The sequence below is a fragment of the Chamaea fasciata genome, unplaced genomic scaffold (genome assembly GCF_029207755.1).
Source record: "Chamaea fasciata isolate MVZ Bird 193981 ecotype frontalis unplaced genomic scaffold, bChaFas1.0.hap1 SCAF_5, whole genome shotgun sequence".
Classification (NCBI taxonomy): Eukaryota; Metazoa; Chordata; class Aves; order Passeriformes; family Sylviidae; genus Chamaea; species Chamaea fasciata.
Window position 1 is genome coordinate 54,343,803 of NW_027094090.1, and position 17,738 is coordinate 54,361,540.

Below are 17,738 nucleotides of genomic sequence, written 5' to 3' on the forward strand. Positions count from 1 at the left end.
CCGCTGATCTACATAAACAAATTTTCCATCCATGGCAAATCGTGTAACAAATTCTGTTGCTTTGACTTTTATCTCTCCACTCTTTTGTGGAACAATGTAAGGGTGTAACCTCCCAATTGCAACAAGACAGTTAAAGTTACTACTGTCCTTTTCTACATCATTTTCCTCTTCTACTCCCACCTCATTAGGAGGCCAGTTCTTCAAATACCCAGTACAGTGAATGGTGCAGTATTTTCTGTGATCTAACAGAAAGAAATAAGAAGTAGTTATTGTTCAAAGAGTAAACCAAACTACTTATTTTACTCTGTTGGCCGTGAGGCCAGCAACTGTATTTCATGCTTACCTACACCAAGTGTACAAAGCTGTAGATTATTTTACAGAGTATTTTTCAATTAATTCAATGCTATTCAGTTCTAATCAATTTGGGCTTACCTGCAGAGAGAGCTTCTAACCCTAGGTAAGATTTAGGAAGATGCATTATGGGTGTTGGCAGTTCAAACACAAGTTAGAAAAGAAAGCAATAACCCACAGATCACTTTGGTTTTACATGGTTTCAGATGGATTGTGAATTAAAATTAACCTGAGGCTCTCTGTAGCTTCCAAATAAATTTACCTTTAGTGAGCACAGTGATCTGAACATATGCTCACTGCAGTTGTTGAAAGAATCAGTCAAGAACAACCCAAAGGAATCCAGCTTATTTTCTATTTATCTCAGGTTTCTTAAGTTTTATGGGAATACATACAGTTTAAATATCTAAAATTCTGGAATACACTGTCATTCATCCCTTTTTCTCTCTAAATAACATGCAAACACCCTCATAAGCCTAAGTTTGACATTATGTGTCCTACAATAGCTATCTTTCCAAAAAAATGCCAAAGCATTCTTGACACCTCTGTGCTGAATAGGATGCTTTCCATAGCTTTGATTTTCCTCTCTATCACAAAAAACAGAGATCAACTCTGCAAAATGAGAAACTGAGTTATCCCACTGTGATTTTGTCACAGTTGCTCAGGTGCCTTCCCTCAAAACTGCTTTCCCAAGAAACACTGACAGAAGGTAAATTCTTGTCTCACTGAGTTATCGGACGCATCAAGGGATACCAAATTCTATTTACTTACTTTCATGGGCCTCTTAAAATTTGTGGTGTATCTCAACAGTAACAGGTTACAGTGAAAAACAGAACTTGAAGGATTTTTTCAGGATCAAACTATTTCAGTACACCTTTGCAAAAATCAATACTAAGGTATTAAAACACAAGCTGGAAATTGCATTTTAAAATTGAAATTGAAATTTTCACTAGAAACTTGACAAGATTATACTGCTCTACGGGCATAGCAAAAATGAACTAAAGTAAAATTACTGGGAAAATGAATGGAATTACACTGATAAATTAACTTTACTATGAAAAGGGGGAAAAAAGGAAAATTCATACTTATAAATACACACAACAAAAAAGTAAATCAGAAAATAAAGTTGGTTTACTTGCTTTTTTCCCTTCAAAATAGCAGAGTTTGCAGGCCTTAGTCATTCAGTTATCTTCAAGACATAAGTTATTTAGTTTCATTCTTCTGATCTGCTCCAGTTCTTTCAAATATTTCCCTGAGACGTCTCAAATTTGACCACAACAGAGCACATGCTCCTATAGAGCCCCTGTACCTCAGGTTCCTGTTCCTCCCTCCCTCTTTCCAGGAGGGCACCAGGAGGAGAAAGAGTACAATTAGACTGTTTTTCAAAAGGTGTCCCTGGTTGGTATTTACACTACCAACAGCTACGTGGTGAGATCAGTTGGAAATAAAAAGTCATTAGTGACTGAGAATTTAAACAAGTTTCGAGAGAGAAAGCCCCCACTTCATCTCCACTCTTTGAATACCTTTCTTCTTTGGGTTGGGCAAACACTCCTTCTCCTCTTTGACTGTGGTCCTGCTACACTTTATCCGACAGAAGAAGGAACGTCGAGCACCAGAGTTCAGCCGAGCTGGTCCAGCTTGGAAATCTGTGTGTACTTGCAAGCCAGCTTACAAAGATTTAGTAAAGTAGTTTAAAAAACCAAAGTCTAGCAATAAAACTTCAGAAAACAAGATGTTTTCTGCATTTACCTCCCAGTACGTTGTCCTTACTGTTTAGCTGCCTAAATTCTGTCCTTACAATTAAAAAAGCCTAATAAATTAAAGAGGGCAAAGAAAACACGATTGACAGATTCCAAAATTAGAAAGAACTACTCAACTACTTTTAAACCCTTCTTGATATTCTTAATAGAATTTTACTACCAATGCTTTACAAACTTTCACCTTCTATTTGGTACAAGGAAGAACTGCAAAGATGCTTGTAAAAGCCAGTTATAAAATAGGCATTAGCTGCATAGTACAAAATGCTTTCCTTATCAGAAACAACTGCAAACTAAAGAAGATTTGGTTACATTGGGATTGACACTTAGCATTTTCAGAGGAGACAGTGATTCTTGATATTGAAGTATTTTATCCCATGTTCGACTACATCAGGTCTTTTGTATTGACAAGATCTAGCAAATACAAGAAAAAAAAGTAGTATGCTGGTAGGAAGAATGTCAGATCACATCTTGGTAAATGCTTAACAGTGACTTCATTAATCTAACAGAATTTCAGTAATTCTTATGATCTAAAATCCAGTCTTTTCTGGGCTAGCTTGTCAACTCTGAATGCATTTTAAGCAGCAGATACGCATTCAGATGTTTGTTTCATAGAAATACCTCAAGTTTGTACATCCATACAAACACCTGAATGCATCCTGACTAATAATTACATTTATTAACATCTCTTCAAAAAATCTGAGCATGTCCAGCTCTGACTTACTTTTGCCATCCACAAGCTTCTCCCTAGGTGAGATGTCTGATGAAGAAAGCTGCTCCTTAACTTTTGCAACATCTTTTGGATGTAAGTAATCAAATAAACTTTGTCCAATTAAACTGGCCTATTAAAAAACAAACAACAAAACCCAAAAGCGATGAGAACCACACCATTTTGGAACAGGACCCCACACATTACTTATCTCAGGAAAACAACTGTCTACACCCCTAAAAAGAAGTCAATACCACAGTTAGTCTAAACATCAATATTTCATTTTACATTTCATTTGTCACTGTTTAATACAGTTTTTTATTTAAAAGGGTAGTAAAAACATAGTTTGATACTTCCCACTGAAAAACAGCAGATCTAACTGGAGATTAAACAAGTTCTGTATAACTAAATACTTTATTTATGTAAATCATACAATTCTTGGTCCTAGCCAAAGCAGGCTATGCACAAAGTAACTCCACTCTCAGATTATTGGGGAAGGAGGGAAGAAATAAGAAGGAGGATGAAATATTCAACTACCTAATGACTCTGAGCTCTAATTTGGTTGGACAAACTGGCACCACTGAGCCAAGAGAAGGCTGGAAGCAGGGCTCAGCTCACCACAGCACTCCTTAGCAGAGGATATTTACAGGGATGTCTCCAGCTGGGATGCCTTCTACCTGCTCACTCTGTTCATCCCAAGTAACTGACATGCTGCACCACTTTCTTTTGGAACAGGAAGGAATCCTCACAGAAGTGGGCTGGTTTAGGTTTTCCACTGCTTACCTTCAGCATAGCAGCCAAATCAAAGGACAGAAAGGAGCTGTGTTGACAAGCTCTACTCTAAACCCAAACTCAGGATAAACACCCAGTCTCCTGCCTTTTCCCAGTCTCCATTTAATCCTAATGCAATGGGAAAATGCTGAGTGCTGCTGAGATAGCCTAACAGCAGCCTTGCCAAAAAATACAGGAGTAACAAACCAGATTAAGCTGCAGCATGGGATTCAGAACCTAGAACAACTCCCAAATAAGCTAATAAATCCATGGCTTTTATTAAAGTCAATCATGTCCTCTAAATTTCCTTGTCCAGAATAGAGGACATTGTAAGGGTCTGGAAGGAGGTATGTCTAACATGAGTGACTCTAGAAAGCACTTTTAGCTCTTGAAAAAAATCAGTGTAGAAATTAAAAAAAAAAAAAAAAAAAAAAAAGCAGCAAACTCTGCTTTATGCTTATTTCCCTAGGATGATTCATTTCCCTTTAACTAAAAAAGATAGTTTTGTACTTAAAAAACAAACAAACAAAAAAAAAAGCCCAAAAAAGAGATAAAAATAAATCTATGAAAGAGTCCAGACTGGTTATCTGTACATTTATAAAGAAAATTAAGATAGCACAAATGGTTTCAAAGTTACAAAAGTAGACAGATGGCAGCACTAACTGTTTTAGCCTCTGTTTGTGAAACAGAAGTCATTGATACAAGAACAAATTATCATCCCTTGATTATTTGTGGTAATTGCCCATCATATTAAACACCAGCTAATGGAAGGTATTTCTATTTTTCCAATTTCCTTTGTTCTACAGGCTAAGATGGGTCCCATTCAGTTTCTTTCAGGTTAAGGGTACACACTCGGATATTTATTGTGGATGATGTGTTACATGGTGCATCCGAGCATAAAGGCATCACCAAGGAAAGCTTTAATTAACTTCCACTCCTGAACTACGCATTTTCCTTGGCCTAAAAAACCACCCAAAATCACTTCACTATGCGAAAGAAAATCTCTTGCACACAGAAATTAGGACATCTTCAAATTATCCGTTCCTCTCAGACAGGCAGTTTTCTTAAGGATGATCAGCTGAAATCTGGTGCTGTTCCTCAGGTCAGGAACAGTGATGTACTTTATTGCAGATTTTTTTCTTACAGGATATCCAGCTTTACTCTGAATAAGATTAAATCAAAGAAATTCCAAGAAATGATACACAAGGACTGGTTTGATGTAACACAGAATAAAATATAAAAGTTTTAAAATTCCTAAGAAAATGCAAGATAAAAGCAAACAAGAAACAAGGATAACCACCTGATCATAATTAAGTATTTTGCAAACTGATTCGGAGACAAACAGAATTTTTCCTCTGTTGCATCCAACCACAAACAGGAATCCATCTGCAGCCTGAAAATATAAAGATACTGTCTTTAAAAACACACAATTAAAATAAACTATGAATATTAATGACTACAAGGAAGCACACTTTTAAACTTGATTTTTAAAATTAAATACAAGCAAGCTGGAGAGGGACAAGAGGAAATGTCACACTGACAGAGAGAAGGTTTAGAATGAGGAAGAAATTGTTCCCTGTGAGGGTGGGGAGGCCCTGGCACAGGTTGCCCAGAGAAGCTGAGGCTGCCCCATCCCTGGCAGTATCCAAGGCTAGGCTGGATGGGGCTCTGAGCAAGCTGGGATAGTGGGAGGTGTCCCTGCCCACGGCAGGGGGTGGAATGAGATGAACTTCAAGGTCCCTTCCAAATCAGGCCATTCTGTGATTCTATAAAACAAGCAATTAAGATTGCAAGGACCAAAGGAGGCCTTCAACCACACACAGCTGAAGTTACTTAAACACAGCTCTGGCAAAAGTCCAGCTAAAAAACAGCTTCTTTTGGGAGCCATTTACAGATCTTGGCAAAGCATTATTACAGCAAAGGAAAGAAAAAAAAAAAACCACAAACCTAGCTGTGAATGAAATGTGTGGGTTTATGATGAAGTATTCAAACAAGAGGGAAGATTTTATTCCAGGTATTTTCTGCACCTTTTTCAAAGTACATCTTTAAAAATGTACATGAAGGAGAGCCACCAACTGTGAGGATGTTCCTGCATAATTGGCAGCATTCTCTGCAGTTGCATGAAGATTTTAAGAATGGATGTATTAAACAGGCAGACTGTACACAGATTATTGTCCCTTCCAGGGCTGCTGCCTGCCACGCTCCCAAACCATTTCTGCACACCTTCATGAAAGCCTGAGTAGTGCACAGAGTTTAGAATCAGTACAACATAACGCTTGCCTGAAGGACAAGATGGAAGAAAAAGCACTGTCCAACCAAAAGCTTTAACAAGGACGTGATTCATCTGAGAGTTTCCTTCCACTTACCCTCAGGATTAACTGTCGCAGTTCATCATCCTTCAGAAATGAAGGTTTATACCTGACTTCTGAGTAGGAGCTACTGGAACCTGGAAAATGGATGATTCACAGGGATCATGGCAAAAGTTACATTTTAAATTCACTTTCAGCAGAGTTATACTTGTTACGTCTTTCAGAATTTTCCTCTATGACCCCAACAGCTGAATTTAAAAAATAATTCAAAGTTCTAGAAATTCTAAAAATAAAATTAAAGCAAATCTCAAACATACACTGGTAATGAAAACAGACACATAACCAGGTTTTTTCTTGCCCTTTATTAACACAAACAAAGGAAACTTCTGTTCAGAGATCATTAATGTACTGCTAGAGAAATGGTATTATAAGAACTGAATTTTCTAGGAATATTTCATAGGTATATATCAGACCTCTTAACTAAACTCTCTGCCGAAACAGAATTAATTCCAATATTATCAATTATCTTTTGAATTAATAATGTTTCATTAATACTATAAAGCCAACAATCAAAAAACCCAGACTATTGTAGTTAAATCAAATGTCTCACTAAATATAGTGAGACTGACTCAGTGCACGTACTGTTCTTGCACCCATGGCAAGTACTCCATAAAACAATTTTTGTCCATTACATTTTTTTTCTTGTTACATTTATTGTAACAGTTGAACATTCCAGTCAATTTATCATTCACTATAACTCCACATAGCACCTAGTATTCTCTTTAACCATTTGTTTTGAGGTAAATACAACTGTGCTGGGTGAAGTCCAGTTTACACATCCTGTTGTTAAAATACAAATGCTTGAGCAGAAGATTCCTTGTTTAAATTGCAAGTGCAGTTACTGTCCTGCTGTTTGTCACATTATCTCTTCATGCAAAACTCTCAGTCTGCTTGGACCTTTAGAAAACCTTCAAAACCCTTTACACATGAGCTATTCTATGATTCTATTACTGTCAAGGTAGCGACATAATTGAACTTCTACACTTCTTTGACCCAAAACTAACTGGGTTCTCATTAGACCTGCTTATTAATAATCAGTGGGTTTTGCAATGCAGAGGGTCTTTGATCTTTGCTTAGAATGGACCGAATTATTGTTCTCAAACAGTGGTGCCAAAACCCCCAAATACTGTGTGCAGCTGATAGACTCTGCAATATGCAACTTGTATTTGGATATATTTGGGGGGGGGGGGGGGGGGAGGAAAAAAAAATCCCCACATCTAGCAATAGCAAAAGGAGAGCAAAGATTATTTCCTGGGTTGATCCCCACACTAAACCATTCCCTAACATCCATCCTTTGCTTGCTGACTGCGGCTATCAGAAGTTTCTCTTTCTTGCTACTCTCCACCATGTCAGGGGTTTTAAAACTTTAATCTAATCAAACTCATTGACCATTTTGTTAAAGTATGTTCTGTCTTGCAACTTTCCTTTTGACTCCTGTACTTCCTAAAAAGAATCAAGGAGTGACCCAAGAGCAAGGCATGCCCCGAGCAGACAGAAAATATTGGACACTGAAGGGTGTTTTTTTTCTGCTATACTAAGCAAAAATTTAAAAATAAGTTCTGACAGCTACAGATATGTACATTTAAATGAGGAGCAGACTCAGAACTAAACACAGTAAGGAAATGTAAAATAAAATACTCTTGATTTAAAATCCAGGAAGATACATACTATAACTCCTACTGAATAAGGATTTACAGGATGATGTTCCCTAAACTCACCTTTTAAAGACTTCAGGTGCTGCACAGCCATCCGTAGCACTGTGAGTTTGTCCAGCTTTCGGGCCATGGGATTGCACTGTGGTATCATGGCAGACAACTCCTCTATCAAATTATTCATTTTGTCTCTTCTTCTTTTCTCTGTTTGACTGTGAGCCTCTCTAAGAAGAAAAAATATTTTTAAAGAGTGATGTAGAACACATGATTTTCTCCATAATATTCAATTCCATTTTGGGAATGGAACTATCACCAGTACTACTGCATTGAAACAGTTTTTCATATGCTACTTGTATTGGACAACTGAATTGGATTCACTTCAACAAAGATGAAAAGGTCCCAATAATGATGTGAAATACTGAAGAGAAGAGATATCTCAAGCAACAATTTGATTACATTTGGCAGGAACAAGAGGTTATGAGGACTTAAAAAAGTTAAACCCTTCTTGTGACCCTTGCCATGCAAGTGATGACTTGGACACCCCAGTGTATCCCAGAGAACTCTTGATGTCATTAGGAATCAATGAAAGACATTTCTGCTCCCACCTCTGCCTGGCCTGTGTAACTAAGATGGGGTGTTCATTCTGCTGCCTTTTAATAAAACCCACAGCAACAAACATTACTTTTCCACATGCTTCTAGGAGATTGAGTGGAAATGGAAAGAAAAAGCTGTGCCTCATGTAATTTACCAGAAATATCTCAGAAAGCTTTCCCTTTCCTGATAAGGTGGTATAAAGGTTGTCTCAGGTTTCATCTCTTGGTAAGCCTGTCAAGAACTCAGCCACAGAAAGAGCTTCTCTTCTCGGCCAGTTCTCATCAGAAAACTCCTTCTAGGGCACATGACTGCACATCACAAGTGCATTTATAGCTCAGGTCACCTCTTCTTTACTTCTTTCTAGCACACTATGTCAGCTTTTCAGCCCATCTCCTCCCCTCTAACATCTTCCAGCAGAGCAAGGAAGGTTTCTTTCACTTTTTTCCTCCTTACCCAGAAGACAAGCCAGCCACTCAATTAAAACCCAGATGATTTTTCTTTCTGATAGAGGCCAGATGCAGTAGTATAGTTATGCAAAACGAGGAGTAAGTTTTGGTTAATTGATCTCCAAAAGTTTTCCTCATAGGCATACTGCAACAGAAGCTATTAAAGGTAATAAAGTTAACTACACCTGGCCTGCTGAGAAAGAACAAAGTACAGTTCTAAAGATATACCTGACAATTATTTTAATTTTTTTTTTCAAAAAACCTGAATGAATTCACCACACAAGTAATTCTGCCAAGCATTCAGTTTTTCTCTCTCAAAAGCCTTTTTTTAAATGTAATTTTTTGAGTTATGCTCAGATCTGTGAGTTCACCCAACTCTTTCTTTATGTCAGGTAGGAACAATCAAGTAATATCCTGTGCCTGCTCCTTGAACTGTGACCCTCAGGATGACAAATACAAGCATTCCAGGAGAGGGAACAACCTTCCACATCTCCGAGGGTCAATGAGGAGTTATAAAAAACTGAACAGGTGGATGCAGAAATTCAGGGGATGACTGGATGATTGAGAAAACTTTCTGTTGCTTGCCCCAGCCACAAAGGCAAAGGGAGAAAAGCAGGTTCCACGATAAGGTTGAGACAAGAAATACTGGATGGAGATAACTGATAAGCAAACCTCCGGAGACCTTTGTACTGATTTTTTTTCCCTCCAAAAAATGCAACAAAAAGTAAGGGGAAAAAAGTCAACAATACCACATAACAGCCATTAAAGCAATGTACAACAATCTTACAGAGCAACCTGGGATACTCTGTGAAGAAAAAATAATTTTGAAGTGAAACTGTAAATATATCTTGGAACACATTAGTTTCTTTAATTTTGTTCCTATTACAGGAATACTTCATAATTACTAGCTAGCATACTATATAAATAATACTCCTGACAGCATGCTGAGTGAATTATGTATTTCTGGTTTGACATCTCTGCTCACAGGAAAAATGAAAGACTTATTTTTAAATCAACTTTACAGCACTGCTGTGGTTTTACTACATGGTTTGTCTGTAGTTTAAAACATTTGTTTGGCTGAACTGTGGTCAATACAACATTTCAAATCTTACAAGTGCTCTATGTGAATTTCAGTTGATGTGAATTCAAAGTTCAATGGCAAAACTTGAATAATTCTCTATACAAAAGCTTGTTCTAGAACAAGAACACTTAGTCATACTTTAGCTAAATTCAGTTCCATGTGGAATAAATTCTAAATATCTCCAGAAGCAGAGATATTTTCTAAATCTAGAAAAAACAATTCTCAAAGTCACACAGATCAGAAGGTTCAGCTCCTTATACATGACTTGGGTATACTGCATTTAATTCTCACCTTAAAAACTTCAACCTCACCTTTCTGCTAAACCATCTGCGATATCCTGCAGCAACTTTTATCAAAATTATTGGCAAATAAAATCCTCAAGGAGGCTTTAAAAATCACTATAAATGTAGCAAGGAAAAGGAAAAGCTTACCGTTAAATATTTGATAGTTTTAATGAATGCTACCCGCAAACTCGCATTTTACTATTGTGAATCTCAGTATTCACTAGCAAAACATCTTTCTATTGAAAATTAGTACCTGAAATCTTTTACTTTAACCTGTTCTTCATCTTCACTCCTAGAAAAAAACAAGATACATAGTTTTACATTACATATTTAATACTAGGCACTTCTCTACTCCCACTAATTCCAGAAGACAGAAAATGCTATAAATTTACTGTGGCTCCAGCAAAAGCAAACCCACAGAATCTCTAAACCATAGCTGACCTAGCAAGTGATGCATAACAGAAAGGGACCAGAGCACAACTGGCAATATTCACAGTTGTGTGAACATATTAAAGGGAGAGCTCATAATTATGGGGCTTCTTTTATTCTGGAGACAACAACATTAGTGGAACATTCAAATAACTTAAGACTTGATTTTAATTTTTTTGTTTAAAATTTTATAAAAGAGATTATCTATTTATGTTTTTCCTTTTAATATCTTATTGTCAAATTAGAAAATAAGCAATCCTAAATTATATTAAAAAAAAAAAACAAACACCAAAAACCCAACAAAAAACCTTAGCTATTTCCCATACCCTACAGCAATGACTGGGAAGTCATAAAGTAATAAAATTGTACATGAAACACAGTCATAAGTGTCTGCAGCCCAATAAACACTCTGCAACAGGAAACTATAAAGGATGATTCAAACAAGGGCAGTGAGCTTTTCTTTCCCTATGACCACTGCACTGTTCACCACTCTTGGTGAAGAATTCCTGGCCTTGGTACCATGAGGATCAAGAGGAGAGGCCAAGCATGCAGCAGCTGTCTCCCATGAGGAAATGGAAGCAGGAGGATCCTTGGAGACTGGAGATTACAGCTTGAAGAAAGGTGCCAAAAGCTTCTGCCACCTGGAACTGAGCACTGACCCCAGTGAGGATCCAGAAGCCAAATTAACAGTGCAGAATCTGGGATTTCACTGGAACCCAGCAATCTTCTAGACAGTCTGATAAACCCAAACACAGGAGGAGGTTTGGCTCACAACACTCCAAGACTTTCATTCATTGTTTCAGATTTAGACAAGTTAGCAATAACTAATATTTTCCTTCCATTTTAAGAGAAACTTACCAGAAATATCCATATGCTGTGAATTCCAACTGAATTTACATTCTCTGACCATAAGAGAAGAGGTAAGGAGGAGCCAGACCAGCTGCAATGCAGGATGTGCCCTATTAATTAACTTTCTTTCTCCCTCAGGAGCTCCACTTGGGGAAAAAATCTAGCACAAATGTGCCGCTCAAGCAATCAGTCCCAGCCTTCAATGGATTTTTATAGCCTCTGTCCTAACAGCTGTGGTGCTCCTGACATGAATAGCTAAATTAAAACTACCTTTACTACATGAACAGAGGGTGAAATTCCACTTTGTGGCTATAATGTGAGTATATTTAATTGGTACTAGAAAGGACAGAATGGGTATTAATCAGAAAAAATAAAGAATACCATCCTTTCTTTACTTTCTCAATTGATTTATTAAATATACTTCCCCATTTCTTCTAAAATGGAAGCTAATATTTCAAAGGCAGAAAAGGAGGGGTTTTAGTCACACTTTCCATCACAGGCACCATGGAAAAAATCCACAAAGAAACAACCAATTTAACCCCAAAGAAAGATTTTTACACTACTCTTTAAGCTATATACCAAAGAGTGACTTCCCTGCAGAAAGGGACCTGGAGGTGCTGGTTGACAGCAGGCCCAGTGTAGGGCAGTCAGAGGGCAAACCACATCCTGGGCTCATCAAACACCACACGGGCAAAGAGGTGATTTATCCTGCTGCCGTCAGCACTGCTGTGCCTTCACCTTGAATACTGGGCGCACTTCTAGGCCCCAAAACGTGAGGAGGAGGTGTTTGGTGAGGATGGGAAGGTCCTGAATGAGTTCAGAGGAAGGCAACAAAGCTGATGAAAGGGAGAGAAGGAATGTCCTGTGGGGAGTGGCCAAGGACTCCTGGTTTGTCTAGTTTGGAGAAAAGGAGGCTGAGGCCACCTCCTTGCTCTCTGCAGCTTCCTGAGGAGGGGAAGTGCACAGAGAAGTGCTGAGCTCTTCTCCCAGGTATCCAAGGATAGGACACAAGGGAACACTTTAAAGCTGAGCAGGGGAGGTCTAGACTGGACATGAGGAAGTATTCCTGTACCAAGAAGGTGGGGAAACAGTGGAACAGGCTTCCTAGAAAGGTGGGCAATGCCTCAGGCCTGTCAGGGTTTAAGAGGCATTTGGACAATGCCCTCTACAACCTGCCTCAACCTTTGGTCAGCCCTGAAGTGCTCAGGCTGTTGGACTGGATGACCATGGTAGGTCCCTTCCAAGTGAAACAGACTACTCTATAAAAACACTGCATGGCTACTTACAAACAAATATTACTGGGGTAAGGTATGCAGATACAGAAAAAGAAAATGCAATAAAATAATCATGGAATTAACAACCCTCCTGGCAGATCTGTTCCACAAGGGGTATGCCTCTTCTCCACAGCCACCTTGTAACAGCATTATTTTAACACAGTTACTATAGTTCTAATTTAAAAAGCACTTTAAAAGGTTAAAACAACCAAACAAAAATGTTGACATTCACCAGTCCTAGAATATGAGAGCTTTCCTTCACCTCTCTGAGTCTTCTTATTGAACTGGTACTTTTCACTCCTTCCCATTCTAAACTTCAATACTACCAAGTTTTGGTAAAGCTGGAAGCAGAGCATTATCTTAGAAAGAACTATCAGGAATCCCTAACGTTGGATGGACCTGTCCATCCTGTTCCTTAGCTGGATGTTTATCACCTTGTGCAGCACACAGACCTGCCCTGGGATGAAGCACTCCTCAAGGAAGCCCACAGCTCATCCAGCCAAACAGTCAAGTGTGACAAGTTCACAGAACTCAAAACAGAAATGGATTCACTCATAAAAAGTACCTTTTCTGAAGATCACCATCAACTTCAACTGCCGAAACATCCCTGCAGAAACAGGACATACAGTAAGCAAAATGGAGTTCGAAGCACAATTAGATGACTTGATAGACCCAAAGTACCAAAGTCACAGAAAAATTTCAACAGTAACTCCACTTGATTGGTTATTTTCAGCAAGATCATTAGTCTTAGAACCTAATTACTACTTCTTATAAGCCAGTACTTTTTCAATTAATTTTTCAACTTGGACGTTAATTTTTCTCATCAGAGAGATCCAAACTTGAGAGATCATTACTGCAGAACCAAGACTTTTACTGAAGAGGTAAAAATCAACAAGTGCTACTGAAAAACAATGGAGTAACTTTCTTTTCCCAGAAACTAACATATTGCTGGAGTTTTTAGTTATCCACATGATACACTTGATCGTGATCTCCAAGTTGACATTTACATCAACACCCACAGTACAGCTACACTCTGCAGATCAATGGACTACATATGGAAGAAGCAGTGATTAAAGAGAACTGCTTTAATAATCACAAATACATGTAAATCCCCTATTCCCCACCTTTTTAAACGTGGATTTTCCACACTAGTTTGGAGATATTTGTAGTGCCTTGTGTCCCTTACTTCTGCCTGATTTACACAGCTTTGAACAGATCACTTTTTTGGTTAAATGGCATCTGTTTGGCAGTTACAGAACAGGATAAAACAGTTGACAGTGTCACCTCAGCAGTCAAGTATGACCCATTTAAAAAGACTGAGCACTACAAGAGGACAGTCCCCATTTTTAGGTCACGGGTCTGTCTCCACATTTAAGGAAATGGCTGCTCTGGTCATGGAAGCAGCAGTTCTAGATCAAACAACTTAATCAGTAATCTTGCTTCACGCTTGCAGGTAAAATTCTAGTATGTGCCTGGGAGACTTCAAGCAACTTAAGAACTTGCCTCTACTAGCAGGCAAAGAAGGAGTAAAAAAAACAACCCTAAAAAATTAGGATTGAAATTTCAGCATTAGAGACGCATTATCCAGACACTTCAGGGCAGGAAGTGGCATTACGGAATCCCACATATATCCCTTGGATTTAAGGATTTTTTTTTTTTATTTTTAATAATTGGAGACTGTCAAAGAATACATTTGGAAGACATTGCAAATGTAATGGTAATCAACAAAGGAAAGAGGATTAGAAGGGAGGAAAAAAGAGGAGAAGCAAAGACAGTGACCACGCTGCACAAGTAACAGACGAATGTCTGGGACTGAGGTTGAGCCCCAGAGCTTTGATTCACTTACTGGTTGTCAGAATCGCTGCCCTTGCGTTTCCGTGGGATGTCAGGCACGGCAGCGTTGAAGGAAGCAGCGCTGGCAGGCTTAGGGGCGGGATTCATGAGGCTGGGCACTCCACAGGCAACACACGGGCTCCCATCCACGGAGAACTGATCTGTCAGTGAGAATGAAGGCTCAGAGCTGCATCACTCTGCATCCATCCTGACCCTCACTGGAACAAAAAGCTGTCTCTGTGTGGGGCTTCTATGTCTCTGCAAGCCAAGTCCAGCAAAGAGTGCACCACCTTCCCACAGTACTGCAATGATCTCACCAACCCAACCAACACACCAAGGCAATATGAAGCAGCTCTCCCCTCACACAACCTTAGCACTTAAATCCCCCAGCACCTCAGACAATCTGCTGCAAAACTGCCAGCTGTGCCATTTCTCAGCAGATCAAAATACCATGGCTCAAACAAAATAAAAATTCAAAATATATTGTGAACTATGTTTTTTTTAATCAAGTGGGATACCCAAAAAATGGAAGTTTGCTGTAATCATATTCCTGACATAAAATCCAGTTACACAGAACATCTGCCATGGAAGCTGGATGAGTCTCAAAAACTTGTCAAGTTCCCTTCACAATTCTCCTCTAAAGGAAAACTGTTGTTTCTGGGAAGGACAGAAGAGAAGTCACAAGCCAAAGGAATCCTAGCAACCTACTGGGAAAGGAGCACAGTCTCAAGGAACATAAGCACTATTATTACACTGTTCTTCTGTCTCAACACAGCTATGACAAAGAATGGCCCAGCTGATGTTTAGGCAAAGAGCCAGAATTAACTGTTTCAGCAAAGGCGGGAACTCCTTTAAGGCTTCATGTGCCAGTGAGGACAGATGAGAGATTGAGAGCTGTCATTTAAGGAAGTGAGCATCTCCTGCTTCTAGCAGACAGCAAAAACCAAGAGGAGTACTTTGAAAAAGAAGAAAAACTGGATACTTTCTTGGGAGCTTTCTGTCTTTTTTTAGCATCCGTGCTGTTTGCAAAAATGTAGAAATGTGCAAAAACAATTATACAAAAGGTGTTTTTTTCCCTCTTGGATGTAAACACATCTCACACCAGAAAAATGACCTTCTAGGTTTTCATTTGGTGTCGGCATACAGTTCTGGAGAGTTAAATGAAAATAGGCTAATACTCCAACAACAGCTTGCCTGGTCTTCCACTAATCCTCTCTCTATCAAATCAAACAACACCAAGTCAGCCCGTTTTATTTTAGAAAGCTCTTTAACTCATTAAGTCACACAGGAAGTTTCAAAAAAAGAGGTGGAAACAAAGAATCAACAAATACTTGACAAATAAGTGACAACCTTTGGACATCTGCAACAGCAAGAAAATCTAGTTATTTCAAATACACATCATATTCAAATTAGGGATGTTAAAAATATATTAAAAGAAATTACATTATAAATACTATAAGTATTTATAAAAGAGAATGGTAGATGTCTGAAATATTTTTATGACGAGTCTCCCTAGAAGTCTCATTTCATATTTCTGTTATTAACATGATTCCAAAACAAACAAAAAATGCTGACGGATCCAAAGGAATTGTTTATTTAAAAGGAGCAGGTTTAATTCACCCAGGTCACAGCATCTTATAATTCCTGATTAAGCTATTGAAGTATAATCAGTCTTGATGAATATTCAGAAAAGAGTACTTACTAAACAGCAACCTACATGGTTCCAAGACCAGAATGCCTTCAGCACAACTGATCCTTTCGTCCTGGAACAAAGCAGGACAGCACAGACCCACTGACCTAAATACTGCTCTGCACACAGATGGCCAGCCTGCTTTCCAGACACTTCCCTTTAAAGGAACAAAATCCAAGGCCTGTTTTACAGGTTTTCCAATCTATCTTCAATATTATTAAACAACTAGTCTTTTCCCCTCACGCCCAAGCAACAACTTCTGAATGCTGCACTTATCTCTTCTGCCTTTACTAACAACACCCATTTTGGTTATTCTTAACTGAGAAAGCAAAACATGTTTGCATTACCAGTAACAGCCACCTATTAGGAACTTCTACACTACAATTATTAGGTGATAAATTGAGTCCTTCACACTATCCCTGGGACAAACTAAATGCCAGTACGATGGGTGGCTGATCTTGGACAAAAATACGAGGTTATAGAATCTGTACTGATCCCTGACATGCTCAGCATGCAGCTTATATTCTTTATATATATATATTTTCTTTAAACACCCATGAACCAAACCAAAACCCCCATCAACAATGCAAAAGAAAACAAATAGAGAAATAAATTTAAAGCTTCAGAACCACCAGGCATAGGAGAACAGTGATTATGAGGAGTTTAAGAGAAGAGAGCAGATCTTTTTAATACTTAGCACTCACTGAGGAAGAAGTGGGCAGAAACAGCTGTTAAGGCCAAGGCAGCTGTGAGAAGTCAGGAAGGGTGATGGAAAATAACCTCTGAGGGCTCCAGAACAGCCATCACTGTGATACTGGAGGATTCCAGGGTGCTCACTCCCTCCCTGGAGTGTCCCAACCCTGTGTAGGCTGTGATGAAAGATTGCTTTCCCTCTGTGGCTGCATCACTCTGGGAGAGCTGGATAAAGGATTTAACAGTCTCTGGGTTCACAAAGAGAATGGTCTAGAATGTACACCAACACCCAGGGTGGGCTTCTATGATAGGAAAAACTTGGATTTTTACTTGTCATTTGAGCACCTGGCTGAATTTCTTACATTTGCATTTTCTGTGAATGTTTTCATACCACTGACATAAAAACAAACACCTCTAAGCACAGTTGAAGCAAAATGAAATAATTCCCAATTTCCTAGCACACTTGCTTCATGAAAAATAATATCCAGAAAGACCAATCTTTATTACAAGTGGATGTTTCTATAAAATCAAAATCATTAGTAAATTCTAAAACTACTCGAAAATGTTTAATTTAACTAGAGATGTTTTGTTTTATCACCCTAAAGGCTGTTACTTACACTAGTCTGGTTTGCAAGCCAAATAAAATTTCAGCTGAGAAATGACATTTTTATTATTGTTCATTCCATTACTAATGCCCTGGAATACTGATAACCAGATTTTAATGGCAAGTGAACAGTTTTTCAAAAACATGTCCATTATAATCTATGCCTGTGTCTCAGCATTAAGCCTATATGTTTATCAATATTAAAAATCAAAAATATTTTTAAAGGACAGATGAAAATCAGGACAGATGAGAATAATGAGAATAATACAGGAACTTCCCCCTGGAATCATTCCCTGTGTGAAAAAGCAAAGACCATCCAAACAGTACAAACACACGTGGAAAATAGTTCCTTCCC

General features: G+C 38.4%; 1 protein-coding gene across 3 annotated transcripts in view; it reads right to left on the reverse strand.

The window, feature by feature from the left end:
• The window catches only part of BMAL2 (basic helix-loop-helix ARNT like 2), a 30,962-nt gene that overhangs the window by 8,167 nt on the left and 5,057 nt on the right, over positions 1-17,738 (reverse strand). For 2 of the 3 annotated variants that reach the window (XM_066183740.1, XM_066183741.1), the window contains exons 2-10: positions 14,410-14,557; positions 13,129-13,170; positions 10,265-10,303; positions 7,673-7,830; positions 5,952-6,031; positions 4,886-4,978; positions 2,830-2,947; positions 1,872-2,015; positions 2-242 (exon numbers count right to left, since the gene is read on the reverse strand). In XM_066183740.1, the coding sequence (XP_066039837.1) occupies positions 2-242; positions 1,872-2,015; positions 2,830-2,947; positions 4,886-4,978; positions 5,952-6,031; positions 7,673-7,830; positions 10,265-10,303; positions 13,129-13,170; positions 14,410-14,557 (1,063 nt within the window). The remainder of the gene's footprint in view (position 1; positions 243-1,871; positions 2,016-2,829; positions 2,948-4,885; positions 4,979-5,951; positions 6,032-7,672; positions 7,831-10,264; positions 10,304-13,128; positions 13,171-14,409; positions 14,558-17,738) is intronic. The other variant, XM_066183739.1, reaches the window with a different exon arrangement.